Raw genomic sequence first — 21,466 nt, 5'->3', positions numbered from 1 at the left:
AGGTCCCATTTTACGTATTACTCAGAGGGAAAGCCCAAGGTTAGGTAGGAAGTATTGAAAGCACGTCAGCTCACTTACCTTGGCCATGCCTCCTGCCTGTGCGGTGTTCAGTCCCGCGTGACCAGTCATTTGCGGGGAAACCTGCGTTAGGGTCTCAGCCAGCACGCTGCTCGTGGCACCCTGCATGGCTGGAGTAGGGTATGGCATTCCAGCTCCCCTTCCTCTGCCAGCAGCCCCAAGAGATCCATTCATGACTTGCGCCTGCCCTTGTGAAGCCTGATTCATTAAGCTATGGCCAGAGTTACTATTGAGGAGGCCTGGGTGGGTCTGGTTAAAGTTAGCATTCATGCAGATACCAGGTCCAGTCTGTGACGTGGCAGGGCTGCTAGTCGCCAGCCCCACTTGCTTTTGTGCTTGCGGATTCAGTGCTTGGGAGGCAGCGGGGGTGGGCCCAGAGGTGCTGGCTGCCTGTTTGGGCAGGCTGGGGGCTGAAGAATCTCCCTGGCTCAGAGGGCTCTTGCCCATGGCACCGAGGCTGGCCATGTTCGCACTGTTCGGCTGCCCTTGAGCCTGGCCACCCAGGCCCTGCTGCACGGGGCTGCTGGCGCTCACATTTCCTATTCCTGGGTTGATACTAGAGCCGCTGCCTCCTCGTAGAAGCTCCGACAGTTGTTTATGTTTGGAAGCAGCATCTGGAACAAGGTTCCCACTGTTTAAAAGGCCTAATTCTCCTCCATTGGGTATCAGCTCATCAGGAAGATCATTTTCCAAGTCAAACAATGATCCAAAATCTAGAAATTAAACAGAAATGGAAATGAGAAACTAAGCAACCTTAACAGCTCTCCAACTGCCATGTTTCTACGATCTTAACCTAATGGGGCATTCAGTGCAAACACTAGCATGTCTTAAGAGTCATGTCATTAGCCGGGCGTGGTAGCGAATGCCTGTAATCCCAGCTACTCCGGAGGCTAAGGCAGGAGAATAGCTTGACCCCGGGAGGCGGAGGTTGCAGTGAGCCAAGATGGCACCGTTGCACTCCAACCCGGGCAACAAGAGCAACACTCTGTCTCAAAAAAAAAAAAAAAAAAAAAAAAGAAAGAGTAATGTCAAAATGATTTACAAGTTTATTGGGGAAAATTAAAAAAAAAAACATCCTTCCAATTCTGAAGACAGAAAAGTTAAACAGATGACGACAGCCCTACTAGATTTATCATAATAGTGTGGTGTGAGGGCAAACTCAGATATACAAATTAAAAGAAAACAATGGGAAGACCCCAAATTCACTGAATTATAATTTTAAAATGCTTTTAAGAATGCATGTGTGGCTGGACACAGTGGCTCACCCTATAATCCCAGCACTTTGGGAGGCCAAGGTGGGCGGATCACGAGGTCAGGAGATCGAAACCATCCTGGCTAACACGGTAAAACCTAGTCTCTACTAAAAACACAAAAAATCAGCTGGGTGAGGTGGCCGGCGCCTGTAATCCCAGCTACCGAGGCTGAGGGTGAGAATGCATGGAACCCGGGAGGCGGAGCTTGCAGTGAGCTGAGATCACGCCACTGCACTCCAGCCTGGGCGACACAGAGACTCCATCTCAAAACAACAACAACAACAAAAAACAATGTATGTGTGTAGAAAAGTAACTGGGCACTGACTTGCATGAACAGCAATTTAAGGACAGTAAAGTCAACCTTACTTTTTTTTTTTTTTTTAAGACGGAGTCTCCCTCTGTCGCCCGGGCTGGAGTGCAGTGGCACGATCTCGGCTCACTGCAAGCTCCGCCTCCCGAGTTCATGCCATTCTCCTGCCTCCGAGTCCAGAGTAGCTGGGATTACAGGCGCCCGCCACCACGCCCGGCTACTTTTTGTATTTTTAGTAGAGACGGTGTTTCACGGTGTTAGCCAGGATAGTCTCAATCTCCTGACGTCGTGATCCACCGTGCCCCGCCAATTACATTATTTAAAAGTTAAAAAACAAAAAATAAACTAGCTTTAACACAAAATGAAATCAGTGATTTCTTAAAGTGTTTAAGCTGCAGGAAATGATAATAAAGACATACACAGAAAATACAAAGAGTTGAAAATAAAAGAAAATAAAGAGACTAAAAGTATTTGTAGTATATGAAAAGGGTAAATGTCAATCACACAGGAAGATGAGAAGCACACTGAGTCCCGACTATAAAAGGACATAAGCAGGTCATCATCCCAAGGGGAGATAAAACACTAAACAAAATAATCCATCCTTCCTGATAAGGAAACAAATGGGAACTAAAACAACCCTTTTTTTCCGGTCCCTTTCAAAGTAACTTTTCTCTGAAGTGTGGTCTACACATGTCATCTCTACCTTCTCATCTCCCACGTACTCTAACCCATGATGGCCAGGCTATTCATGTATGTGCAAAGGAAGAGGTATGTAGAAATATGTTCATCTTAGTATTATCTGTAGCATCCAAAAAAAAAAAAAAAGCACAAAAAATACCCAGAGGCAGTTTTTCCTAGTGGTTACAGAATCTAGACTGGGGCTGCCCACACTGGACTCCAGCTCCCCATTCATTAGTGATGTGACCTTGGTAGGTTACTCAGCCCTTCTTTGCCTCAGTTTCCTCATCTGGAAACTAGGGGTAACAATGGCCTCTACACCTCATAAGGCTGTTGTGAGGACCAAATCAAGAAATAAGTGTAAAACACGACTGGGAACAAAGAGTGCCTGTGGGTGGTAAATGCTAAGTACTGTGTATTATTATTACTGCTATCCATAACAGGAGGTGTAATAAGCTGCTGTATAATACTTTAAAACATCAGGCCAGGCGCAGTGGCTCATGCCTGTAATCCCAGCACTTTGGGAGGCCAAGGTGGGCAGATCATGAGGTCAGGAGATTGAGACCATCCTGGCTAAGACGGTGAAACCCTGTCTCTACTAAAACTACAAAAAATTAGCTGGGCGTAGTGGCGGATGCCTGTAGTCCCAGCTACTCGGGAGGCTGAGGCAGGAAAAGGGTGTGAACCCGGGAGGTGGAGCTTGCAGTGAGCCAAGATCGTGCCACTGCACTTTAGCCTGGGCAACAGAGTGAGACTCCATCTCAAAAAAACAAACAAAAAACACCATACATCAGCCAGGCACTGTGGCTCATGCCTATCATCCCAGCACTTTGGGAGGCTCAGGTAGGCAGACCATCTGAGGTCAGGAGTTCGAGACCAGTTTGGCTAACATGGCAAAGCCCTGTCTCCTCTAAAAATACAAAAAGGAGCTGGGCGTGGTGGCAGGCGCCTGTAATTGCGGCTACTCGGGAGGCTGAGGCAGGAGAGTCGCTTGAACCTGGGAGGTGGAAGTTGCAGTGAACTGAGATATCGCCATTGCACTCCAGCCTAGGCAACAAGAGTGAAACTCCATCTCAAAAAAAAAAAAAAAGAAAAAGAAAAAATTAAAACATATTTTCTGCATGGTGGCAGACCCTAATGTCTGCTTACCCAATACCCCTGGCCCCATGCTGCTGGCAACACCCACATGATCTGAGGTGGCTCCCTGGGAGGTTCCTCTGAGGAAGGGCAACACCTTTCCTGGCCACAGGAGGGGGAGTGACCAGATAAGCCCACCACCATGATCACATTCCCCTTTGCAGGTGACACAATCTCAGCTAAGGGAATCTGAAGGTACACTGAACCAGGACCATTGTGGAAAAGGTGTTCCTTCCTAACAGTAAGGGATGCTCAGAAAGAAATCTCTCTCCTCTTCTTCACTAGATCTCGTCATGGGCGGGTGACAACCACCCTGTAGCCAGGAGAGCAGACACCACTTGCATGCTGAGAATGGCTGTAGCCAAAACCACAAACACCTGGGGTGGGTAGATCATCTCTGAACGGCTAAGTGATGCAACCATGGTACTTTCCCACCTTCGAACTTCATGTTATGTGAGAAAATACACTTACTATCATTGAAGCCATTTTAGCCACCCTAACCCTAACAGACCCATCATGTCTATGGAAGAAGTTCAAACACCTTCTCATGGCACGTGAGGCTATCTTCTCGGCCTGCCTTTACAGGACAACACCAGATGCCTCCTACTTTCCAGCCACAACACTAAGAGCTGGCATATGCATTGGGAATCTTTCCTCTTGAATCTCTCTCTCGTTCTAAAACTCACCTCAGTTCTCACTCAGATTAGACACAGCAACTATGAAGACTTTGGGCTGCCCCTGTCCAACTGAACAGTCCCTCTTGTCAGCCTAGAAAATCATGTCTAACACACACTTGTATCTTCCCACCTGTCTATAAGGAATGAGGTGTGATTTAGGAGTGTGTACATGCATGCAACAGTTTTTGCAGAAAAACAGACTGAGAGTAAGCTGCAGACAAAATGACACTATTCTCCTAAGTACTTCAGTACGTATCTCCTAAGAACATCCTCTTACATAATCACAGCATGCATGTGCAACTCAGGAAATGTAACACTGATACAATACTGAATATACTGCCCTTACTCAAATGTTGCTGGTTGTCCCAATAATGCTCTTTTCACATCTGTCTCTTCAAAATGACATGTCCTATAGCCGTGAGATTACAAGATCCGAGATCTAATTCAGGATCATGGTGCATTTAATTGTCATGTCTTTGTCGCCTTGTTTAATCGAACAAGGTTCAAACGTTCCCTGGCCTTTGTCTTTCGTAACTGACATTTTATTATTAATTAATTTATTATTATTATTTTTAGACAGAGTCTTGCTCTGTCACCCAGGCTAGATGGAGTACAGTGGCACAATCTAGGCTCACTGCAACCTTTGCCTCCCGGGTTCAAGCAATTCTCCAACCTCAGCCGGAGTAGCTGGGATTACAAGTGTGCGCCACTGCACCCGCCTAACGTTTGTATTTTTAGTAGAGACGGGGTTTCGCCATGTTGGCCAGGCTGGTCTCGAACTCCTGACCTCAGGAGATCTGCCTGCCTAGGCCTCCCAAAGTGCTGTTAACAGGCGTGAGCCACTGCACCCAGCCATAACTCACATTTTTGAAGAATAGAGGCCAGTTGTTGTTGTAGAAGGTCCTTCAATTTGGGATACCTCCTCATGGTTACAGGACATGTCATTCTGAAGAAACAGGAATCTGATCCCAGATACAGCAGACAGCTCCATGAGTACACAGGGCCCATACCTGGTGAACTAGGACTCAACATGCTTCTGAGGGTCCCAATCCATAGTTTTTATGCTATTATGCTATCCTAAATTTGGCGATTGACTGAGGTGTCCAGATACAAAGACTGCACAATATAACATTTTATTAAAAAGTCCTCTCAGGCCAGGCGCGGTGGCTCACGCCTGTAATCCCAGCACTTTGGGAGGCCGAGGCAGGCAGATCACGAGGTCAGGAGATAGAGACCATCCTGGCTAACACGGTGAAACCCCGTCTCTACCAAAAATACAAAAAAAAAAAAAAAAAAAACTAGCCGGGCGCGGTGGCAGGTGCCTCTAGTCCCAGCTACTCGGGAGGCTGAGGCAGGAGAATGGCGTGAACCTGGGAGACGGAGCTTGCAGTGAGCCGAGATCCGGCCACTGCACTCCAGCCTGGGTGACAGAGAGAGATTCCATCTCAAAAAAAAAAAAAAAAAGTCCTAACATAACTACTGTTTTCTTTGTTGCCCTCCAGGCTTTGCCCACCTGCACACACACTTTTACTCAGTACTCCCTAATAAATACTTTTGTCCAACCCAAATGATAAATGTTTGAGGTAGTAGATATCCTAATTACTATGATTTGCTCATTGCGCATTGCATGCATGTTACAAAATATTCTGTACCCCATTAATACATACAACTGTTACACGTCAACTACAAATAAAAGGAAAAAATAAAATACGTACTCTCCAAAAATAACAACTTTTTATTTTTTATTTTATGTTTTAGAGATGGGGTCTTGCTCTGTCACCTACGCTGGAGTGCAATGGCGTGATCACAGCTCACTGTATCCTCGAACTCCTGGACTCCGCCAATTCTCTCGCTTCAGCCCCCCTACAGCTGGGACCACAGGTGTACCCCACCACACACAGCTCATTTTTTATTTTATTTTTAATTAATGAATTAATTAAATAATTATTTTGACAGGGTCTTGCTCTGTCACCCAGGCTGGAGTGCGGTCAAGTTGTAGGCTCACTGCAGCTTCTGCCTCGCACCAACACACTCACCTAATTTTTGTACTGTTTTGTAGAGACAGGGTTTTACCATGTTTCCCAGGCTTGCCAGCTAATTTTAAAAAATTATTTTTTTGTAGAGACGGGGTCTTGCTATGTTGCCCAGGCTGGTCTCAAACTCCTGGCCTCAAGAAATACTCCCACCTCAGTCTCCCAAAGCATTGGAATTACAGGCATGAGCCACTGCAGTCCAAAATAACTTTTAAAAATGCAGTGTTCCTTAACTGATGAGCATGAAAATGAAACTTCATCTAAACCAGGAAGTGGAGCCATTACATGAGAGATCAGCTTTCCTTCCTTTCTGTCCAGGGCAAGGATGAAGAGACCATGTCAAGCACTGTAACCCAGAAGCAAACAAGTGCCAAATATTTTATGTTTAAGTTTGGAAAAATCTGCAAAAGGCGACCTAACTGGCTATTTCAAACATCCCTAAGCACTCTTCCTAGGAGAGGGAGGCCAGGCCACAGAAGAGCAGACAAACTCAGAGAGTAGTTAGTGAAACCCAGCAGGGCTGGCCTCAGTGTAGGCCAATGGGAACAGAACACCTGGAAGCTGAGCACAGGAGTTCAAATCCTGCATCCTTGGGCAAACTGCTTCATCTCTGCATCTTCATACCCCACCTGTAAAACAAGGGTACCAACACCCCAGAGTTAAAAAATTCACCTATCATCCTGCCACTCTCAGAGTATCAGTTTTCATTTGTGATTTATTCTAGTTCTTACCAAATTCAAATTCACAGGCAAGTTTCCAAATTGTAAGCAGGGCTTCTGTCCTGGGTAGTGTTTTTGTTTTTCACTGGTCTGCTATGTTCTGACCACCCTGACCACTTTTTCATCCTATTTCAGTCCAAATACACATACCAGCTGTTTGGGTGAAGGGAGAGTCGACTGATTTTTCTTCTGTAATTCACCATATGAATATGTGTAAAGCCAAATATATAGGTGTGGCTTTTTAAAAGACAAGATAGGGGCACACATAGTCGTACCATCACCCTTCTATTCACCACTGTCACCACATTTTCATATTCCCTAGTTCAAAAAAACTGACAAAGGGGAGTGAAGGAGGCAGGCCAGGATATTGCAACACAGCACAGCTTTGCTTTCTACATACCAAAGTGTCCCAACACATGGCTTGAGCAAGAGCAATCTGTATCATCGGAAGTTCCTAAGGTTCAGGATTGACAGCGATCCAGTCCCAGGTAAGCTCTCTTCTCTCTGACCGTCACCAGGGGCCCAGGAGAATGCAAAGCAAAGGAGACTGTGGGCACCCTGCACCCAGGGCGTTTGCACCTCAAGGGAGACTTCCCCAGCCAATGTCAAATAGCAAACACTGCCTGTCATACTTTCATAGCTAGGGACAGGAATTTTCTCTTTTAGAGCTTCCTGGCTGCCAACCAGGAGGCTACCCCTTTCATTAAGCTGAAATGAGAGTAAAGAGAGGCTACACACTTCCCATTTCTATCACACTCATACAAGGCTGGGAAGACCCAGTGAGGAATGAGGAAAATAATAGGGACTTAGGAAGGAGAAAGTTACAGCCAAACTCAGGCAGCCTCAGGAAAGACAAGCTGTTTACCAAGCAAGGTAGAGAGACATTCACTTCTATACTCGGAAACCCAAGTCGGCAGTCCACACACAGAGACTGTTAGATGGGGATCACTCCTAAACACTGAAAGACAAATGGGACCCACATCTGTTCCAGGATCCATTCTTAATAATCATGATCAGAAATCAGCATTTCACCTTAAGCAAGGAATGAACTATTAGAATCAAACCCCAGGCGGGTGGCTAAATCAATCTGTGCAGCCAATAACATTTGAAAACAGTCTCATCTGAAAAAAATGTCAAAGGCATCAGCCAAAGTATCCACAAAACACACCTTTCTTCAGGTTTTCTACAGTCTCTTCTTTCCTAATACCTTATTTTTTTCTTCGAATTCCACTTGGAGTCCCAAATTATTTGTACGGACAGGACTGGTTTATCACACCTTCTCCTGGAAATAAGAACTATTTTATGCTCCTACAGACATAATGCATTAAAATTATGCTAACAACTTCACGTTATAACGCGTCAGGCTGTAAGCTCCCTGAAAGCAGGGATCCTGTCTTGCTTATCTACTCAGTGCCTCGCATAAAATGTTTCGTATGTACTAGGCACTCAATAAACCCACGTCTGAGTGCACGAATTATAGAGGATACACAGTATCAACAAGCTGCCTGTCAAGTCAAAGATATAAAGCAGTAATCTTAAGTAATCTTAACATTTACTACTACTTTCTGAAAACAGAAACAATAAAGAAGTCTCTAGAAATATTACACTAACTCATCTTTCTCTTTAAGACTTTTTCCTATTGCCCTCTTTACCTTTTAGGGGACCACCCAAGTATATTTCAGTCTTTGACTACAAACTCAGCATCAATGAACCCCAACCCTAGAACTGATACACAGAGTAAATGGCATAATGTGGAATGAGCAATAGTAGTGTGAGAAATAAGCAAGTAAGAGTTCAGATGCTGTTTTGTGATGTGTTCATATTTCTCTGCTTTCCCTCCCACACATATTTTATCTTCCTCACCCACTCCTAATTTCTCTCTCACATCCCTATTTCCTGTGAAAAAGGTCTCCTTTCTTTAGATTTTTTTTTTCATGGTTTCTTTAGATTGTCTTTTGCATTACTTTTGTAATACCGTGAATATGTATTTGGTCTTCCACCCTGTCTCTGGCATACCACTCCTAAAATCCTGGGACTCTCCAAAGCAGGTTTTTTTTTTTTTTGGTTTTTTTCTTTTTTTGGCTCTGTCGCCTAGGCTGGAGTGCAGTGGCAAGATCTTGGCTCACTGTAGCCTCTACTTCCCGGATTCAAATGATTCTCCCGCCTCAGCCTCCCAAGTAGCTAGGATTACAGGCGCATACCATCACGCCCGGCTAATTTTTTGTATTTTTAGTAGAGACAGCGTTTCACCATGTTGGTCAGGCTGGTCTAGAACTCCCAATCTCAGGTGATCCACCCGCCTCAGCCTCACAAAGTGCTAGGATTACAGGTGTGAGCCACGACACCCAGCCAGTAATGTCTTTCTGTATGCTCACGAATTGACTGATGGCTGGCAGCCCCTAGATAGCTTCGGATGGGAGCTGGTTACCAGGAAGACCAAGGCATGACTGATTAGAGGACTGGGACTTTCAGCCCATCCTTAATTTCCCAGGAAGGGAGAAATGTTAAATTAAGCTGATAACCAACGGCCACTGGTTTATCAATCATGCCTATGTAATGAAGCCTCCATAAAAACCCAAAAGTAGAGGGTTCCGAGAGCTTCCAGAGAGCCGAACACATGGAGGTTCCTGAAGAGGGGCATACTTGGAGGGGGCAAAAAAGCTACACGGCCCTCTCACATGCCTTGCCCTATCACCTGATATGCAGTGGTATCCTTCTTAATATCTTTTACAATTAAAAAAAAAACCCGTAAACATGTTTCCTTGAGCTCTGTCAACTGCTCTAGCAAATTAATTGAACCCAAGGAGGGGCTTGTGGGAACCCTATTTATAGCCAGTCAGAAGCACAGGTAAAACAACTTGGGGCTTGTAAACGGCAGGGGGCGGGAGCAGTCTTGGGGACTGAGCCCTCAACTGGGGGATCTGACACCATCTACATGTCAGCTGGTGCCTGCTGCAGTACCAAGTGCTTACTCAGTGTACGTGTGTGGCTGGGGGAACCTCCACAAATCTGGTCCCAGAAGTGTTCTGTATTGACTGTTGACACTGAATATAGAAATAAATGAGTATAGGAGAAACCTGATTTTTCCCTACATCCTCAGACTTGTACTACAACCCTGACTACTCAAATGCTTCTATTAAATCTTTCAAAAGTTAAACATTTTTATTCACCTATTTACCTGTCCTCGAAAAACTTCCAAAAGGAATTTTTTCTTAAGAGATGGGGTCTGTGCTGCCCAGACTGGAGTGCAGTGGTCATTCACAAGTGTGATCACGGTTCAATGCAGCTTCAAACTCCTAAACTCCTGGACTCAGACAATCCTCCTGCCTCAGCCTCCCAAGTAGCCAAGACTGCTGGCATGTGCCACTGTGGCTCCAAAAAAAATTTTTAATTTCTAAATTAACACTAGACACAGGAAGAGGTAATGCATATGTTACTTAGCTCAATTTAGCCAATCCACAATGTACAGATATTTCAAAACATCATGTTGTATATTATAAACACATGCAATTTTTATTTGTTAATTAAAATTTGAAGGAAAAAATCTACATACAAAAAACTTGATCCAGCAAGGGCAAAGCATCCTGGAAAAGTTCACATCTAAAGATGAGGAATCTAGAGAGTGGTGGAAGGATTCACAGCGTTATTATTATTGTTCAATGACCTGGAGGCCACACTAGGCTCTCGGTGTGTTTACTGATCTCTTACTAATTAGACACTACGGACACAGGAAGTGCAGTCTGGAGTAGTGAGAAGAGTACTCAACCAAGCCCTGGTTCAGATCACAGCTGTCATCACGGCTACTGCCTCCCTGTATACTGCTCCTTAGCTCTAAAATGGAAGGACAGTTGGGTGCAGTGGCTCACGCCTATAATCCCAGCACTTTGGGAGGCCAAGACGGGTGCATCACCTATGGTCAGGAGTTCGAAACCAGCCTAGCCAACATGGTGAAACCCCATCTCTACTAAAAATACTAAAAAATACAAAAAATTAGCTGGGCATGGTGGCAGGTGCCTATAATCCCAGCTACTCAGGAAGCTGAGGCAGGAGAATCACCGGGAGGTGGAGGTTGCAGTGAGCCAAGATTGCGCCACTGCACTCCAGCCTGGGCAACAAGGGCAAAACTCTGTCTCAAATAACATAACATAACGTAACATAACATGACATAACATAACATAACATAACATAAAAAATAAAATAAAATAAAATAAAATAAAATAAAATGGAAGGACCATAGCACCTGCTTCACAGGATCGTTGATCAAAGAATTAAACCATACAGCATTTAGCACTGAGCCTGGCATGCAGTAATGACTCAAAAAATATTAGTCATTATTATCACTGTCCCAAGCCCACCTCCCAAGGCACCTACGAGGGCTGAACCAGCCAAAGCCTGTAAGAACCTGGCCCCACAGGGCTGGTACAGAGCAGGCGCTCAACAGTCACTACTTATCAATGGTAGTGACTTGCTAATAAACTCAACCCTGGTGATCTCTGGCAATTCTAGTAGAATTAAAGGTTACTTTGCTTTGAAAGTTCTTGGGGATTATACAAAAAAAATATAACGGAATAACTCTCCATACCAAAAAAGAAAAAAAAGGAAAGAGAAAAGCTGTTTTATTAATATTTATGCCATCGTAAGTAATTTTTATCTAGGCATTTAAACAAGTTCCCAAAAGACATCTAACTTTTTTTCTTTTTTTACAATGACTATTAGGAAATAATTAAAGCAACCTCCTTATAAAATCTTCTGTAATTCAGGCTTCTTTTATGCAGACACTCCAACCCCTAATTAGAACAGAATAATGAGGTTGTACTTCACTCTCAACAGTGATCTTATCTTGACTAAGTCTTGCCCCTCCTCAGAATCAGTGATCTGCTGAAGAGCCAGGGAGCTTGGCTGGCAGCCCCCACCCTCCAGAAGGAAGCAAGTCACTGCAAGTCACTGCTCAGCGGCCCTCACTCAGTGCAGGATTGGCTGGTTTGAGACTAGAATAGAAGTCGGCCTCCCCCAAGGACTGTACTCTAATTCAGGAAGACAGCCCATGGACACCAAGTCACAAACTTAAATTGATTAACACGTATGTCATATTTTACAGCCAAGTGGAATAAGGTAGTGAACAAAAGTAGGAAAGGCTTCAAATAAGAGGCAAATTCTGAGCAGAACTTTAGAGGGAAAGGACACTAAGAAAAGACAATTCCAAAGAGACAGAGACAGAAGACAGCAAGGCAGGCAGGCAGAGCTGGCTGCTCTGGTGTGGGGAGCTTCAAGGGAAAAACTCCAAGATGGCAGGAACCCCAGGGTAGGTACGAGTTCCATACAGTGGGAAGGGCCTCACTACGGTAGGCAGTCCTGCTCTGTCGCCCAGGCTGGAGTGCAATGACACAATCTTGGGTTATTAAATTTAGGTTTAATAAACTGAATTGTCTTAAAGCCCTCAAGACAGCACTTAACATTTATACTAGAGCCTAGAATTCGGGTTTTCTTGTTTTCCTGTCATATGCTGTGTTTTGTATGATGAACAATATTTAAGTGGACATTAACAATGATCTTCCCCAAGGAGTCCATTCATCATATAGTACATTCTAGTGAGGTTCTTCCTACTGTATCAGATCCACGTATCTACCAAAGTGAGGCCCTTCCCACTGTATCGAATTCGTAGCTATTGAGGGGCTCCTGCCATCTTGAAGTTTTTCCCTTGAAGCTCTCCACGGCAGAGCAGCCAGCTTTGCCTGCCTGCCTGCCTTGCTGTCTTCTGTCCCTGCCTCTTTGGAATTGTCTTTTCTTAGTGTCCTTTCCCTCTAAAGCTCTGTTCAATGTTTGCCTCTTATTTGAAAGTTTAATTACAGGATATTCTTCATGTCACAGAAGGGTCCATCCAGGGGGACTCTTTTAGATGGAAACCTGCCTAGTAAGTACATTTAATATGGGAACATCATGAACTTCAAAATTTGAAGGTAGGGGAAAGAAATCAAGCTACGGCATTAGGTTAAACTAACTGAAATAAAAATTACAGAACCTTAGAAACTGTGATGTAAATCAGAAGGGAAATATTTGATTTATCAAAAGCACTTAATACAATTTTCAAGAATGCTACCTGGAAAAAGTAAAATCTACTTTGTGTAATTGATTATAAAATTTTAGCTTTTTTATTCATTCTCAAATGCACTTCATGGGGTATCAGGTATCAAAAACATCCTGCTTCGCTGAATGATTGCTATTTACCTTCCATTTAAAGAACCCAAGCAAGACAGGGCCAGGCACAGTAGCTCATGCCTGTAATTCCAGTATTTTAGGAAGCCCAGGTGGGCAGATCACCTGAGGTCAGGAGATCAAGACCAGCCTGGCCAACATGGTGACACCTCATCTCTACTAAAAATACAAAAATTAGCCAGGCGTGGTGGTGGGTGCCTGTAATCCTAGTTACCTGGGAGGGTGACACCAGAGAATTGCTGAACTCGGGAGGCAGAGGCTACCGTGAGCCGAGCTCACGCCACTGCACTCCAGCCTGGGTGACAGAGCAAGATTCTGTCTCAAAAAAAAAAAAAAACCTAAGACAGTCCTTATTCAAAGTTCTTTGTCACCTGGGACCCTAAACTGTCCTGGAAATGCAGCCAGTCTATTTTTATTTGGTGCACTTATAAGTCACAGGAAAGTGCCATCCCCAGACAGCCAAGACAATGTTAGTTTCCTCAACATGGTTTGCGTGCTGCCTCTCTCAGCCCTGAAGGGTGGGTACAAGGGTGGAACAGAAGGTGGTTGTCATAGCAGCCAGCTCCCACCAGAACACAGTAATGACCTAGCAGCCCCTGCACATTAGCCCAATTATCTGGGACAGGAGAGCAAAAAGGGGTTGACTGCTGACCACCACCAGAGCTGAAAGGGGCACCAGACCCCGGAGAGGTGCTATAGTCAGCCGCCTGTCCACCCTGCTTACAGGGGGAGGATTCTCCAGCCAAGAATAGTTCTGGAGGAGGAAGAATGTCGGGGCCGAGCTAGGATCTAGCCTTTGCAGAAGCAGCCCCAGACCCCAGATTCCCAACCACCTCAGACTCCCCAGCCATACCATAAGATTAAGCAAACGGACATCCAGAGACCAGGTCCTCTGCCCCAAATGCTGTGAGATGTAGCTGGCAGGCAGCAACAAGAAGTCAAGAAAGGGGGAAAGAGCATATTCCAGCCGTGAAAGCAGACTTGGAAGTGCCAATTCCATGTACAACGAACGCGTGGAGCCGTGCGGGCTATTTGAGAGCCACAAACAGGAAATGAATGTCTTAAGTCCAAAAAGTATGCCAGGACCAGATATAGTGGCTCACGCCTGTAATCCCGACACTTTGGGAAGCCGACGCGGGTGAACTGCTTATGTCCAGGAGTTCAAGACCAGTCTGGACAACATAGCAAAACCTGGTCTCTATAAAAAAAAAAGTACAAAAATTAGCCAGGCATGGTGGTACGTGCCTGTAGTCCTAGCTGCTCACGAGGCTGAGATGAGAGAATAGCTTGAGCCTGGGAGATGGAGGCTACAGTGAGCCGAGATCACCTCACTGCACTCCAGCTTGGGTGACAGTGAGACCCTGACTCAAAATAATAATAATAAGGTACACCATAAAATGAGAGAATTCAGAAACAACTAAGAAGCACAACATGGAGAATCACAAGCTGAAGAACAACCTTAGTGTTACTCATCACAGATTATGCTGATAAAGAATATCTGTGGCTGGGCACGGTGGTTCAAACCTGTAATCCCAGCACTGTGGGAGGCCAAGGCAGGCAGGTCACCTGAGGTCAGGCGTTCGAGACCAGCCTGGCCAACATGGCAAAACCCCTCCTCTACTAAAAATGCAAAAATTAGCGGGGCATGGTAGCACATGCCTGTAATCCCAGGAGGCTGAGGCACCAGAATCACTTGAACCCAACAGGCGGAGGCTGCAGTGAGCCAAGATCATGCCAATGCACTCCAGCCTAGGCAAAAGAGCAAGATTCCATCTCAAAAAAAGAATATCTGCAACATACCTAACAATGTATATACTGAGAATATATATGTGCTGCTTTTCACATTTTTTTTTTTTTCTGAGATGGACTCTTGCTTTGTCGCCCAGGCTGGAGTGCAGTGGCAAGATCTCGGCTCACTGCAACCTCCACCTACCGGGTTCAGCATCCTCCTGCTTCAGCCTCCCAAGTAGCTGGGACTACAGGCACACGCCACCGTGCCCAGCTAATTTTTTTTGTATTTTCAGTAGAGACAGGGTTTCACCGTGTTAGCCAGGATGGTCTCGATCTCCTGATCTCGTGATCCGTCTGCCTCAGCCTCCCAAGGTGCTGGGATTACAGGCATGAGCCACTGCGCCCGGCCTGCTTTTCACATTTTAAGACTCTACCAACACACAGGCTCTTGAAGGAAAATCTGCTATGATCAAAACTATAAATGCATATGCCTTTTAACCACTAATTCCATTTCTATGAATCTGTTCCATAGATTTGCTTGCCTGCATAACTTTACAAGGCTATTCATTAAAGCTCTGTTTGTGAGAAGACAAGACTGGAAATAACCTAAATGTCGATCAGTGGGGACAGGATTAAAGCAATTATGGCACAGCTCACATAATGGAATGGTAGGCAACTATAAGAAGACAATAAAGGTATGCAACCATGTGTACACTATGCTACCTCAGTTAAGAAGAAAAAGGCAGGAAAGGGGAAGAGAGAACTATGAGACAACAGTGTCTGCCTGAATGCAGATAAACCCTGGAAGACAGCACTACTTCCAGTGGTTACCTGGCAGGAACTAGGTGGAAGGTGGCTCTCTCTACAAGTTTTGTCCTCTGAGTTTTCTGAGCCATGTGAATGAACTACTAGTTTAAGTAATTAAAGCAACTACTTTTTTTTTTGAGATGGGAGTCGATCTGCTCCTCAGGCTGAAGTGCAGTGGCGCAACCTCAGCTCACTGCAACCTCCACCTTCTGGGTTCAAGCAATTCTCCTGCCTCAGCCTCCTAAGTGGCTGGGGCTCAGGTGCACGCCACCATGCCCAGCTAATTTTTATATTTTAGTAGAGACGGGGTTTCACCACGTTGGCTAGGATGATCTCAATATCCTGACCTCATGATCCACCCACCTCAGCCTCCCAAAGTGCAGGGATTACAGGCATGAGCCACCGCACCCGGCCAAGAAACTGATTTTTTTAAGGCACCCCCACTGGAGGTGTACTGGTCCAGGTGATTAACTTCAGCACCAGGTGATAACACCTGGAATGGTTCCCGGTGCTCCAGTTTCCAGTTAGAGTGTTTATGATTTGAGGATAAAATCTGAAATGGGCTTACTATTAGTTTAAAGTGTATTTAGTGTACAAATAAGCTTAAAAGGCTAGAAAAGAAGGGCACTTTAAAGAAGAACTTTTCTTTTTTTTTTTTTTTTGAGACGGAGTCTTGCTCTGTCACCCAGGATGGAGTGCAGTGGCCAGATCTCAGCTCACTGCAAGTTCCGCCTCCCGGGTTTACACCATTCTCCTGCCTCAGCCTCCGAGTAGCTGGGATTACAGGCGCCCGCCACGTCGCCCGGCTAGTTTTTTGTATTTTTTAGTAGAAACGGGGTTTCACCGTGTTAGCCAGGATGGTCTCGATCTCCTGACCTTGTGATCCACCAGTCTCGGCCTCCCAAAGTGCTGGGATTACAGGCTTGAGCCACCGCACCCGGCCAAAAGAAGAACTTTTCAAAAGTAAGTATTTTTTTCTAAAGGGATGTGACAATCGACATGTAACATTTTGTACCCAATGTTCACATAGGGAAATCTGACATTATTTCAAAATACTCAAAAATTAGTTGGCTCTCAGGTCTTGTGGCTTCTAGCAAATCAATGAAGAAACCTCTAATATAAAAATGTTGCTAAAAATGGAGCTTGTGACAAAGGACGTGATGATCAGATGCCACACTAAAACAGTCACATTTTCCTATCTCTGGATGGCACCTCTTAGGGGTAATTTGTACTTTGTTCAAATAATTCTCATTACAGGTCTAAAGGTTTTGCAACACGAATTAACCAAAACTTTGCTTGTCACCATTTAACAGATTATCCTAATCACAAATATAAAAATAAAACAATACAAAAACATATATACCCCCAAAATATGTTTTGTTTTGAATTTGTTTTTAACTAGTTTTTCTTTTTTCAGTATGAAAGTAATACATTTATGGTTTTTTGCTTTTAAAAAAAAAAACTCAGAAGAAAATGAAAAACAGCCCCCAAAACATCCCTAGCTCAACCCCGAAAAACAATTTCTAGAAATTTCCTTCTAGAAATTTCCTATATACACCATTAGCATATCTCTTTCTACCCCTAAAAGAGATCTAATTATCATTTTTGCTCTCAATCCTTTGTTTACTGATTCTCAATCTTGTCTTCGCTCCTAAGTACCCATCACTCTCCCTCAACTGGATCTGCAATGCCAGGGAACTCAGCTACTCTTCTGATGGAGCTTCACTGATTTTACCCTTTCTTTTCTAAAGGATTTCTGAGTCATACTCAGTGTTTTACAATCTCTACATTAATTTACTAAATTAATGAAAAGGTCTGGAGTTAATGAGAATGTTCTTAGAAGTCCTACCAATCAAGAAACTGTATCTGCTTGGTGTTGAAATAGGTTGCTAACCCACAGATACTTCTATTTCAAATACTAAGTACGGTAGGTAATAAAAACCAGAAGTTTTAAGAATCGATTCCAGGAATTGAGAGACAATAAACACAACTGCTGTGTGAGCTGGCTGCATGACATGCATTTTGATGACAATAACAAAACCTCTAATATTCTTTGAGATGACATGGATTTAAAAAAAAAAAAAAAACTTTAAGCCCAGGCAATATAGCAAGACCCTGTCTCTACAAAAATAAAAATAAAAAATTATCTGGGCTTGGTGGTGCATGCCTGTAGTCCAAGCTACTATGGAGGCTGAAGTGGGAGGATGGCTTGAGCCTAGGAGTTTGAGGCTACAGTGAACTATATATAATCTCACCACTGCACTCCAGCCTAAGTGACAGACAGAGCAAGACTCTGTCTCAAACAAAAAACAAGAAAACTTCAATTATTCCTATTTATATAATATAGTGAAAACATTAAAATTGTTTTGTGTTATCTAAGTGCAGCACCAAAACATTTTACCATTAAAAAAGAAGACTTAATTAAAAGAAAGCCTGGGCCAAGCACAGTGGCTCACATCTGTAATCCTTAAACTTTGGGAGGCTGAGGTGGAAGGACTGCTTGAGCCCAGGAGCTCAAGACCAGCCTAGGCAACATAGGAAGACCCCATATCTCTACTAAAAAAAAAAAAAATTAGCCAGGCATAGTGGCATGCACCTGTCATCCTAGCTACTTGGGAGGCTGAGGTGGGATTGCTTGAGTCCAGAAGGTGGACACTGCAGTGAGCTGTGATCACATAACTGCACACCAGCCTGGTGGACAGAGTGAGACCCTGTCTCAAAATAAATAAAAATAAATTTTTAAAAAAATAGAACAAAGCCTGCATTTCTAATACTAACATTTCCAACAGCTCTGAGATGCGTTATCAGTCTGAAAGGCACTGATAGTAGAATAACATATAATGGCCTACTTAGGGCAAAAAGAGTAAGAAGAGACCATATTTGCCTGGCTACGCACAGTACATCTCTAGATTATGTAACAAACAGCTAACACTGGTTGCCTATGACCAGTGACACCAGAAACAGAGAGGAGGAAGGGTTTTCACCAATTACTCTGCTTTTTTGGAATTCTGAACCATATGAATATATTATCTACTGAAAAGAACTTAAAAAAACTTTTAAAAGAAAATTGTACAAAAATTTCCTAACATCTTAAATAAGAACACTAGCTCCAGTTCTTAAGCTTCTTTTCCATGGGGCCCTTTTCCTCCCAAAAATGGGGCTCAGGAGGGGAAAGCATTGTCTACTCTCCCTACAGACCTGAGCTTGGATGAAAAAATACACCTTGGAAAAAGCTAATCTAAACTTCTGGAAAATAAATCACAAGAGTTCCCCCAATTACTCCAGACATGGCTTTTTTAAAAACTTAATTGTGGCCGGGCGCGGTGGCTCAAGCCTGTAATCCTAGCACTTTGGGAGGCCGAGACGGGCGGATCACGAGGTCAGAAGATCGAGACCATCCTGGCTAACACGGTGAAACCCCGTCTCTACTAAAAAATACAAAAAACTAGCCGGGCAAGGTGGCGGGCGCCTGTAGTCCCAGCTACTCGGGAGGCTGAGGCAGGAGAATGGCGTGAACCCGGGAGGCGGAGCTTGCAGTGAGCTGAGATCCGGCCACTGCACTCCAGCCCGGGCGACAGAGCCAGACTCCGTCTCAAAAAAAAAAAAAAAAACTTAATTGTGTTTTATAAGCCCTAAAAAAAAATAAACTGGACTCATTGGTCTGATATTCAAGGCCCTTGGTGACGTTACCTCACCTTCAGATGCCGAAGCTGAAGCTCTACTCACCCTCAATGAGCTCCGGTGTCCTTCCTCCAACAAGCCTCCCTGACCACCCAGCCTGAGGCATCCACTTCCTTCCAGTCAGACATCGAGCTCGGTGTGAAATGCTATAGGCAATGGTGGGCACCATGGAACTGCTCACCCACACCACACAACTCAGAGTTCCCTGAGGACAGAAGCAGCTTCTGCCACCACTGTTATCACCACAGGTGATACACATAAAATGTGCTTAAATATTTGCTGAATAAAAGAATGAAGTGGTAGGAGTCAAGACTGGATCCCAGGCCCAACCAACCCCTGCAGGGCAGAACCACACCTTTAGTCTCCACCCTCTCAGAAGCAAGACTATGAGGCCTCCTAAATTCTGGTAGCCCAGTGAATATAACCCAAAAACTGTCACAAGAGTCAGTCCTCCATGCCTGCTATGTGTGCTGTTCCCTCCCGCCTGGAACAGTACTATCTGCCATCTCCTATTCACCCTCAGGTGTCAGTGCTAACGTCACAGCCCCCGGGGACTTCCAATACCCTTCAAAACAGGCTCAGACCCTGTCTGGTGCCCCAGTCAGTGCACAGTATGTCCCCTCCAAGGTCACACCTGACTGCGGTTACCTGTCCAGTATCCATCACCACCCATGAGGGCAGAGACAGGGCTTGTCACGTCCCCACCGGATCGCCAGGGCCTACACCATAGCATAACAAATATTTTCTAAATTAGTGAATAATTCTGAACAGCGTGACCTAAGCCGTGAATATTTTTGAAGGAGTCTTTCATCATTTGTTTTTCTGGAGTCTTGCATCTTTAAAAAATGATCGTTTTAAAGGAACTTTGTCATAAATATCTAGGTGATACATATCTTAAAGAAAACTCCAGACAAACAGGATAAGTAAATGTACTTACAGTTGTGCGGTCCAATACCGTAGCGACTAACCATATGTGGCTATCTTCATTTACTTAAATCAAATAACATTTAAAATTCAGTTCCTAAGTCACACTAATCACAATTCAAGTACTCAACAGCCACACATGGCTCGCGGTTCCAGTACCATGTCATACAGATACAACATAGAGCCACCCTCCCAAAAAGGACCACTGGACAGCGCTGGCTTGGAGGGCATCCTGAGAACAAAGGCATCCCAGAAAAAGGAAACATCTCAATCCACCCTCTTCCTGCTGGGAAAGAATCCATTCTCCCCTAAGTTTCAGTGACTGAGAAAGCCATCAGTGAAAGCAAAACACTTGATTCTCTCGCCATCATTCAAATGATTCCCTCAGAGACTTTTCAACAGAAGTTCAACTATGGGCAGGTGTGCTCTTCAAACAAAAACCAATTCCCACGGTAGTAGAGGAACAACCACAATGACACAGAAAATCTATCAATATTTTATGTCTTTCTGTTATTTTCAATAAAGGTGACTTACTGAATATGTAAATCAGATTTAAGTAAAGATATCCACAAATTAGGGGGAAAATTCTTTGTCCACCACGGGGTAACTTTTACTTATAAAAAAAAATAATCACACCGAATCTAGGAGAACAGTAAAACAGTAACCTCCATTTAAAGAATTTCCTATTATGAATCTGCAGGAAGAGAAAAGTCTTACAGTACAGCACAGAGCTGAATCTGTTCCTTTCAAGATCTGTGTAGCTGAGCCCGGGAGGAAATTGAGTTTCACTGGTATTCCTTTCAACCAACCTGACCAAACTGGACAGTGATCCCAAGGCCATTTTCTCTCCAACTCTGTTTTCAATAAAATACTATGTTTATAATTTCTCTGCATTCACTTTTCCCTTTTCTCTAAGTCCTAATCTAAATCAAGCCCTTGTTCTGAAGCAATAACTAGAAACACAGTTCCATTTAATTAAGAGTTCAATTTTCCAATAAAGAACAGTTGAACTGCAAACACAGACGCAGTAAAATGAGTCAAACGATTACCCATTTTGTAAGATTCTCGAATCTTAGCTCTTAATTCATTTTCTTACAAACTGGTTCCCAAACTGCACTAGAGCTGGTACTGGAAGCCAAATAGGTAGGGGCAGAAGCTTCCCATGTACTCAGTAAGAAGCCTCCTGATTCTGGGTCAGGCTACATCATCTCCGTCCTCACTGGCC

At 44.2% G+C, this 21,466-nt stretch overlaps 1 protein-coding gene and 1 long non-coding RNA gene across 7 annotated transcripts in view; both read right to left on the bottom strand.

Annotated features, from left to right (window-relative positions):
• Nucleotides 1–21,466, bottom strand: part of CREBBP (CREB binding protein) — a 156,709-nt gene that overhangs the window by 125,323 nt on the left and 9,920 nt on the right. For 4 of the 6 annotated variants that reach the window (XM_003916457.5, XM_009195876.3, XM_017953147.3 and 1 more), the window contains exon 2: nt 79–791. In XM_003916457.5, coding sequence (XP_003916506.2) covers nt 79–791 — 713 coding nt within the window. Of the gene's footprint in view, nt 1–78; nt 792–4,996; nt 5,342–21,466 lie in introns of those variants that run through there. The other 2 variants (XM_021931710.2, XM_021931711.2) reach the window with 1 other exon arrangement.
• On the bottom strand, nt 6,516–9,024 carry LOC110741989. The gene is made up of 2 exons (XR_002519121.1): nt 6,898–9,024; nt 6,516–6,795 (listed from the first exon to the last, which is right to left on the bottom strand). It is a non-coding gene; the product is annotated as an uncharacterized LOC110741989 (long non-coding RNA).

This window comes from Papio anubis, chromosome 18 (genome assembly GCF_008728515.1).
Source record: "Papio anubis isolate 15944 chromosome 18, Panubis1.0, whole genome shotgun sequence".
Taxonomy (NCBI): Eukaryota; Metazoa; Chordata; class Mammalia; order Primates; family Cercopithecidae; genus Papio; species Papio anubis.
Note: the sequence above shows the minus strand (reverse complement) of the source record. Positions and strands in the feature narration are given on the sequence as shown.